The sequence below is a fragment of the Bison bison genome, unplaced genomic scaffold (assembly GCF_000754665.1).
Source record: "Bison bison bison isolate TAMUID 2011002044 unplaced genomic scaffold, Bison_UMD1.0 scf7180017864264, whole genome shotgun sequence".
Lineage (NCBI taxonomy): Eukaryota > Metazoa > Chordata > Mammalia > Artiodactyla > Bovidae > Bison > Bison bison.
The window spans coordinates 1,273,823-1,282,758 of record NW_011494836.1 but is presented as its reverse complement, the minus strand read 5'-3'; the positions used below and the strand labels follow the sequence as shown (position 1 = coordinate 1,282,758).

Genomic DNA, 8,936 nt, shown 5'->3' with positions numbered 1-8,936 from the left:
AGTCCTGGGTGTTCTTTGGAAGGAATGATGCTAAAGCTGAAACTCCAGTACTTTGGCCACTTCATGTGAAGAGTTGACTCATTGGAAAAGACCCTGATGCTGGGAGGGATTGGAGGCAGGAGGAGAAGGGGACGACAGAGGATGAGATGGCTGGATGGCATCACTGACTGGATGGACATGAGTTTGAGTGAACTCCGGGAGCTGGTGATGGACAGGGAGGCCTGGCGTGCTGTGATTCATGGGGTCGCAAAGAGCCGGACACGTCTGAGCGACTGAAATGAATAAGGCCAAAATGAAATCTGATACAGGCTTTTTGTGAAAGGTTTCATCAAGAGATGAGAGGGCAAACTTCCTCCTGTTTTTGGTGGTTGTGTCAGAATGTGCTGCCTGGAGCAGAAAGAGAAACATGCAACTATGAAAGGATAAACCTGAGCGCAAAGGTCATCACACTACAGAGAAAGACGGAAAGCACTTGGATTTAATCTAGAAGGGAAGCCAGTCTGAGCATGAAACCCAAACGGGAGGACAAAGTTTAGAGGAAAACGGAAAAACAGAACCTCAGTCCTGACTAAGGACTGAGGACTAAGGGACTAAACAAAGCTAAGTTTATGAATAAACCACCCTTTAAACTAATCCTACCTATGCACTTGCCAATTACCTGAGCTAATACACTTCTGTTTTTAAATCCTATTTGCATCCTAACTGATACAGGAAACGGCTATGTTTAGGGGGAAGAGCAAAATCAAGACACTGCAGGAAATTTAAAGAAACTTTCAGAGACATAAGAGAATCAGGAACTATAAAGCTAAGAAACAAGAAATCAGATCATTTCATTCCTATAGAGTATATTTCAAAAGTGGTCTAAGAAAACCAAGGATGATTGAGATAAGGCCATTAGATTTGGTAATTAGATTGTCAAGATGACTTTTTAAAAAGCAATTTCAGTGCTGCAATGGTAAAAGAAGTCAGAGTGCAAAGGAAAGAATAATGTATACTTTTAAGAACTCCATAATGGACCAAACCCTTGGAAAGATATGTAACACGTGTTAAACTCCGTTGATTACAACTCTGTGAGGTAAGTATAACATTCTGTGCTGTGCTGAGTCACTCAGTCTTGTCCGACTCTTTGTGATGCCATGGACTATAGTCCACCAAGCTCCTCTGTCCATGGTGATTCTCCAACAAGAATACTGCATTGGGTTGCCACGCCCTCCTCGTATAACATTCTACTTTACAGATAAAGAATACAGCCTGAGCAGTAATTTGCCACAACCACACAGACAGTAATGGGTTTCAGTAGACTTTAAAATCAGATCTTTGAAGCTTAAAAGTAAATGTTCTTCCTACTATATCCCGTCATGGATCATAGCCTTGTTGCAGTAAAGGGGCTTGTGTAACTCAATGAAGCTATCAGCCATGTTGTGCAGGGCCACCCAAGACAGACGGGTCACAGTGAAGAGTTCTGACAAAACGCAGTCCACGGGAGTAGGAGACGGCACACCACTCCAGTATTCCTGCCGCAAGAACCCCACAAACAGTGTGAGGCAAAAAAAACATGACACCGGAAGATGAGCACCACCATCAAAAGGTGTCCAACATGCTCCTGGGCAAGAGTGGAGGGCAGTCGTTACAAGTTCCAGAAAGAATGCAGTGGCTGGACCAAAGTGGCTATGACGCTCAGTTGTGCGGATGTGGCTGATGGTTAAAGTCTGACGCTGTAAAGAGCAATATTGCATAAGAACCTGGAACCTTAGGTCCATGAATCAAGGCAAATTGGATGTGGTGAAGCAGATGGCAAGAATGAACATCTTACGAATCATTGAACTAATATGGATGGGAATGGGTGAATTTAATTCAGATGACCATTATATCTACGACTGTGGGCTAGAATCCCTTAGGAGAAAGGGAGTACCCCACTCCAGTACTCTTGCCTGGAAAATCCCATGAACGGAGGAGCCTCGCAGGCTGCAGTCCACTGGATCACTGAGGGTCAGACACGACTGAGCGACTTCACTTTCACTTTTCACTTTCACGCACTGGAGAAGGAAAGGGCAATCCACTCCAGTGTTCTTGCCTGGAGAATCCCAGGGACGGGGGAGCCTGGTGGGCTGCCGTCTATGGGGTTGCACAGAGTTGGACATGACTGAAGTGACTTAGCAGCAGTCCTTATAGTCAACAAGAGTTCTAAATGCAGTACTTGGGTGCAATCTCAAAAAAAAAAAAGAAAAAAAAAAAATCTCAGTTCGTTTCCAAGGCAAACTGTTCAATATTACAGTTATCTTAAGTCTATGCCCCAACCACTAATGCCAAAGAAGCTGAAGTTGAACAGTTCTATGAAGCAGAACTGCTGCAGTTCTCGAACTACACCTTCTAGAACAAACACCAAAAAAAGATGTCCTTTCCATCACAGGGGATTGGAATACAAAGTAGGAAGTCAAGAGACACCCAGAATAACAGGCAAGTTTTGCCTTGGAGTGCAAAAGCAGGGCAAAGGCTAATGGAGTTTTGTCAAAAGAACATGCTGGTCATAGCAAACACCCTTTTCCAACAACCAAGAGACAACTATACACATGGATATCACCAGATGGTCAATACCAAAATCAGATTGATTATGTTCTTTGCAGCTGAAGATGGAAAAGCTCCGCACAGTCAGCAAAAACAAGACCTGGAGCTGACTGTGGCTCAGATCATGAGCTCCTAATAGCAAAATTCAGGTCTAAAGTGAAGAATATAGGGAAAACAACTAGGTCATTTAGATATGACCTAAATTAAATCCCTTATGATTATACAGTGGAGGTGACAAATGGATTTAAGAGATGAGATCTGGTAGAGAAAGTGTCTACCAGATTCATAACACTGAAAGAGGTTCATATATTTGTATATGAGTTTATTGAAAGTGGTTCATATGTTTGTATATGAGTTTATATACAAAGTTCATCACCGTAAAGAGGTTCATAACATTGTATAGGAGGCAGTGACCACAGTACTCCGAAGAAAAAGAAATGCAAGAAGGTAAAGTGATTGTCTGAGGAGACTTTACAAAGAGCTGAGGAAAGGAGAGAAGGGAAAGGCAACGGAGAAAGCGAAAGATATACTCAACTGAATGCAGGGATCCAGAGAATAACAACGAGAGATAAGAAGTCCTTCTTAAACGAACAATGCAAAGAAACAGAGGAAACCAACACAATGGCAAAGACTAGCGATCTCTTCAAGAAAACTGGAGACATCAAGGGAACATTTCATGCAAGAATGGGCACTATAAAGGACAGAAATGGTAAGCACCTAATAGAAGGAGAAGATATTAAGAAGAGGTGGCACAAATACACAGAACAGTACACCAGTTGGTGTGGTCACTCACCTAGAGCCAGACATCCTGGAGTGTGAAATCAAGGGGCCTTAGGAAACATTACTACCAACAAAGCTAGTGGAGGTGATGGAATTCCAGTTGAGCTATTTAAAATTCTAAAAGATGATGCTGTTAAAGTGCTGCACTCAATATGTCAACAAATTTGGAAAATTCAGTAGTGGCTACAAGACTGGAAAAGGTCACAGCTTTCATTCCAATCCCAAAGAAAGGTAATGTCAAAGAAATGTTCAAACTACCATACAACTGTACTCATTTCACATGCTAACAAGCTTACGCTCAAAATCCTTAAAGGTAGGCTTCAAAAGAATGTGAACCTAGAACTTTCAGATGTACAAGCTAGGTTTTCAAAAGGCAGAGGAACCAGGGAGCAAACTGCCAACATTTGTTGGATCATAGAGAAAGCAACAGAATTTCAGAAAAACGTCTGCTTCTGCTTCATTGATTGTGCAAAAGCCTTTGAATGTGTGGATCATAACAAACTGTGGAAAATTCTTAAAGAAATAGCAGTACCAGACCATTTTACCTGCCTCCTGAGAAACCTATATGCAGGTCAAGAAGCAACAGTTAGAACCGGACATTGAACAACTGACTGGTTGCAAACTGGGAAAGAGTACAATAAAGCTGTATATTGTCACCCTACTTATTTAACTTATATACAGAGTACATCATGAGAAACGCTGGGCTGGAGGAAGCACAAGCTGGAATCAAGATTGATAGGAGAAATATCAACAAACTCAGATATGAAGATGATACCATAAGGGTATCATCTGCCTTCACTCTAAGGGCAGAAAGTGAAGAGGAACTAAAGAGCCTCTTGATAAGGGTTAAAGAAGAGCATGAAAAAGTTAGCTTGAAACTCAACATACAAGAAACTAAGATCATGGTATCTGGTCCCATCTCTTCATGGCAAATAGAAGGGAAAAAACTGGAGGCAGTGATAGATTTTATATTCTTGAGTTCCAAAATCACTGTGGATGGTGACTGCAGCCATGGAATTAAAAGACGCTTGCTCCTTGGAAGAGATTCTATGACAAACCTCAGCAGCATACTAAAAAGGAGAGACATCACTTTGCTGACAAAGGTGCATATGGTCAAAGCTATGGTCTTTCTAGTAGTCACAGACGGGTAAGAGTTGGACTATAAAGAAGACTGAGTGTCAAAGAACTGAGAATTGTCGTGCTGGAGAAGGCTCTTAAGAGTCCCGGGACTGCAAGGAGATCAACCAATCCTAAAGCAAATCAACCCTGAATATTCATTGGAAGGATTGATGCTGAAGCTGAAGCTCTAATACTTTGGCCACCTGATGCGAAAAGCCAACTCACTGAAAAAGACCCTGATGCTAGGAAAGACTGAAGACAAAAGGAGAAGGAGGTGACAGAGGATGAGATGGCTAGGTAGTGTCACCGACTCAACGAACATAAATTTGAGCAAACCCCGGGAGATAATGGAGGACAGAGGAGTCTGCCATGCTGCAGTCCATGGGGTTGAAAACAGCTGGACCCCACTGAGCAACTGAACAACTATACCAGGCTCCTAGGATTAAAGAATAAAAATACAGTGGCACAGCAGGCTCAAAATTCAGACTGGCTTCTGTGAGTTGCACGGCACACAGCACTGTGTTTGGCAGCTCTGGCAAAGATATATTTAAGCGTGTATGTAGGCTAGAGAGAACAAGACTTAAAAAGGAGTGTTAATGGATAATTACTGAGAAAGAAAGATAGAGAGGGATATCATGGACACATCTGGAGAAGGTTGCTCTTGAAGAAAAGGAAGGAGAATTCCTTCTTTTCAGAAAAGGGTAAGTAAAGAAATGATATCAGGATAGAAACGATTATACCTCGGATGTTTGAGATTTTTCTCAGGAAAGGAAAAGATAAAGTTACTTGCTATAAAAACTTTCATGAAGTAAGACAAAAAAAACCAAAAAACAAAAACACAACCGACATTAAAGATTTGGAAGATAACAGAACACTAATTGGTATGAAAACAAACCAAAATCCTCACACAACTGTCTCCTGTATCCTTCACGGATCAAAAAGTGATGAGGCCTGTTCAGAATTGGGCACTAAAAAGATAAACTGACATAAAGTTAAGTATTCTAAGGTATCAATGACAGGCTGGTAAAAACTGACGACCATGGGACCCTGGTGACAAGGGGAGGCAAATGCAAAGAGCAGTAGGCTAATGAATTGAATGAATTGAGACACAAAGATGGCAGGGCTCCTAAAGAAGAGGTGAAGAGAGAGAAAACAGGTTCCGTAAGTGTGGAAGAGTGGATTGTTTGTGGTCAGACAGGTCTTGACACAATGCCTCAGGCAATGAGCTACTGATTAGGGCTCAGCACTATCCTTTCAGCTAAAAGCACAGAATTGAGAGACAATCACCTCTAAAGACACGCAGTCCTTGGGTGCAGGAAACCAAGAGCCTTCCCCGGTGGCCCTAGTGGTAAAGAACACACCTGCCAGTGCAGGAGACTTGAGAGGTGCGGCCCAGCCCCTGGGTCGGGAATACCCTCTGGAGGAGGAAATGGCAACCCACTCCAATACTCTTGCCTGAAGAATTCCCATGGACAGAGGAGTCTGGCTGTCCACAGGGTCGCAAAGAGACGGACATGACTGAAGCAACTCAGCACAGCAACAAACGAGTGAGTTTGCCCGTACAGGAATCAAACATTTAAAATATCTCCTCTCCTTTTAAAATGAACAATTCTATCTCCAAATTTAAGAAATTCATCAAGAGGACAAAAGTCTACAATAAAGGTTAAGGCAGATGTGTGTCAGGAGGTAGAACGAGAAGTTAAATCTGTCAGGCCAATTGTAACCCACCTGTTAAAGATTTTTAGCACAGAATTCCAATAAGGCAACAACGGTTTGTGCTTTAGTAACTCTGGAGAGCACCTAGCATGGCTTCAAAAAAAGGATATCACTCAATTTAATTTTAAAAGGTCCACCTACTGCAATCTCAATGGACAAGCTATCATTTATATTGATAATCTCATGTTTTGCCATTCTGCTGCTCTTGACACATTATCCAATTATAGGAAAAAATGGGAAAAATCAGACATGGCAACTTCCTCCACTACTACATCCCTCCTTCACTTTGCGCTTTTTACACCATTAATTCTGACTACTCTTGCCCTAGTAATTAAAGAAGAAATGACACTGGCACAACCTAAATTCTGCAGAAAATATCAAGTACAATAAGGATCGTCAAGTAGTACTAATAACAATTGAGAATCCAAGAAATTTGATAAGTTTCAAGTTTAAAAAGCGTTTTCTCCATTTTAGTCCTTTCCAAATAAAACAAAGGGCTCGGACAACACAAGATTTTGAAGCTTCAGTGGACAATTTAGGCTAACAGTGAATAAAATAATCACTAAAATCACTGATCCTTTCTTGGGCTATTACATTTCTTACCTTCATAAAGCCTTCTTTTAAAACAGGACCACTTCTCAATTCTTTCCCTGGATCTAGTATACATATGTCCCCCCGCCCCCCCACCAAAGTTTAGAGACCTAAGACTTGCTGTAGTCAGAAAAGGATTAATTTAGATGAAGAATCACTTGCCGTCACTGGCACCATTCCTCAACTTTGCAGGAGTTCGATGGTCAAATTCCCAAAACCATCCCAGTCTCCTGGGGCCTGGATTCCCCCAACAAGATGAACAAAATCCACTGGCGTCTGGATAGCAAGCTTTTCTTTGTAAGTCTATAAGCCAGGGTAAGCTTTCCAGACAGTTAAAAGACTTCTCAAGGAAGCAAGAAGGTCGAAACCAGGAAGATGGGGAGGTGACTAAAACAGGCAGACGACCCACCCACCTAACGCAAAGGAGAGACCGCTTGCAAGGGTTGACGCTTCAGCAGGAGCCAGGAAAGGTTGCGGAGGGCGGCCGGCGCCGCGACCCCCAGCCCCTGGGTGGGAATGGAGGGCATGCAAAGCCAGGGGCCAGCCGGAGGCCTGGAGCGGGGCGCGGAGAGGGGGCGGGACGTGGAGACAAGGGAGCGGCAGAGTCCGGCTGAGCACCACCAGGGTCTGAGCCACGGCGTGGCAAAGCCGAGAAAGCTTTGCCCAAAGAGGAGACACCGAAGCCTGCATCTTCACCCACCTGCCAGACGCTCGCCCCGCGGACAGAAGCACGGACGCAGCCCGGGCGCTTCCTCTCCTGCCGGACACAGCCCCTGCCGCCGCCGGAGCTCCGGGACCGGACAGCACAGGGCGGTACCGAAGCAGGCAAAGCGGCGACCGCACTCGAGCAGAGGGGGGTGTACATAGGGGTCGCTCAGGCTCGGGAAGGCAGCTCTGTGCTTGACCTTCCTCACCAGTGGCCAACGGCGCTCCCTGGGAACAGCATCCCGCCTCGGCCCGCTGCGCCCGGGCCTTCGCCCGCGGCTCCCCCCGGCAGCGGCCGGGCTTCCGGCGGCCACACCCGCCCCGCGCTACTCGGCCGCCGCCATCTTGTCGGAGGCGGGAAGACCGCACTGCGCAGGCGCGCGCCGAGGCTGCCGGCTCCCCGAGCCGCGCCGCGAGGGAATCGTAACGCGCAGGCGCGCTGCCAAGGCCGGCTTCGGCACCGCAGTCTGCTCTCTTGCACTGGTGCTGCCAGGCTTAGTGGGCCAGTCTCAAACTGTACTGCAGCCGAGTTAATAGACCCATTTGCGCACCCCACAGCCAGTCATTGAGTAAAAACCTATCTGTATGCCAGGTCCCGGGACAGGCGCTGGGGAAAGATTAGTAAAACGCGGCTCCAGCGCTAAAGGTGTTCCTAAGCTAGTGAAAAAGGACGGGAATGAACGAGTGATTTCCACAGTTCTTGTTTTTACCTGCGCGCCACCTTCGCTCTCTTGCCCCTCCGATTTTAACTGAAAACACCTCTTCGAGGAAGTCCTCGCTCACACAACTGGGCCAGTTCTAACATCTTGCGTTACCTCTTTAAGCTTTATTTCATTCAACATAAATTCAACAAGTAATATTTGAGTTTCCTTTATATTCTAGATATGATTCTGGTTATAGCGATAAGGAAAATAAACTCATGGGACTTATATTTTAGGGGAGAGTATAAAACAAACAAAAAGAACTTTTAGAAATCAACAAAATAACGTTTGATAGTGATGAGGGATGGGAAGAGAAAAAAAACCACCAGAAGTTAATGTTGGGTGAGGGGTGGTACTTAGCGATCTCTCTCCAGAGATGACACTTGATCTGAGGCCTGACTGACCACAGGGGCCAGAAGTCATGAGAATCATCTGGGCAGAGTGTTCTCGACAGAAGAACAGCAAACGCAGCAAACCTCTCATTCTTGAGGTGGGAATGAGTTCAGGTCAGTTCAGTTCAGTCGCTCAGTCGTGTCCGACTCTTTGCGACCCCATGAATCGCAGCACGCCAGGCCTCCCTGTCCATCACACCACATAAAGGACTGAAAGGATAGGTGATATGGTTGCCTGGGGAGGATATGAGGTTGGGGCAGGGGGAACAGGGGCAATTTAGGTAGGGCACTGAGCCCATGTTAAGAGCTGGATTTTTACTTCATGGTGGCCCCTCTATCTTGTTGACACTGCCAGAACTACTCCTCA

The 8,936-nt window shown here is 45.0% G+C and overlaps 1 protein-coding gene across 6 annotated transcripts in view; it reads right to left on the bottom strand.

Moving 5' to 3' along the window:
* Positions 1 to 7,778, bottom strand: part of APC (adenomatous polyposis coli) — a 138,160-nt gene extending 130,382 nt beyond the window's left edge. For 3 of the 6 annotated variants that reach the window (XM_010848355.1, XM_010848358.1, XM_010848361.1), the window contains exon 1: positions 7,472 to 7,778. In XM_010848355.1, the coding sequence (XP_010846657.1) occupies positions 7,472 to 7,636 (165 nt within the window). In that variant the 5' untranslated portion in view covers positions 7,637 to 7,778. The remainder of the gene's footprint in view (positions 1 to 7,471) is intronic. The other 3 variants (XM_010848356.1, XM_010848359.1, XM_010848362.1) reach the window with 1 other exon arrangement.
* Positions 7,779 to 8,936: the final 1,158 nt, after the last annotated feature.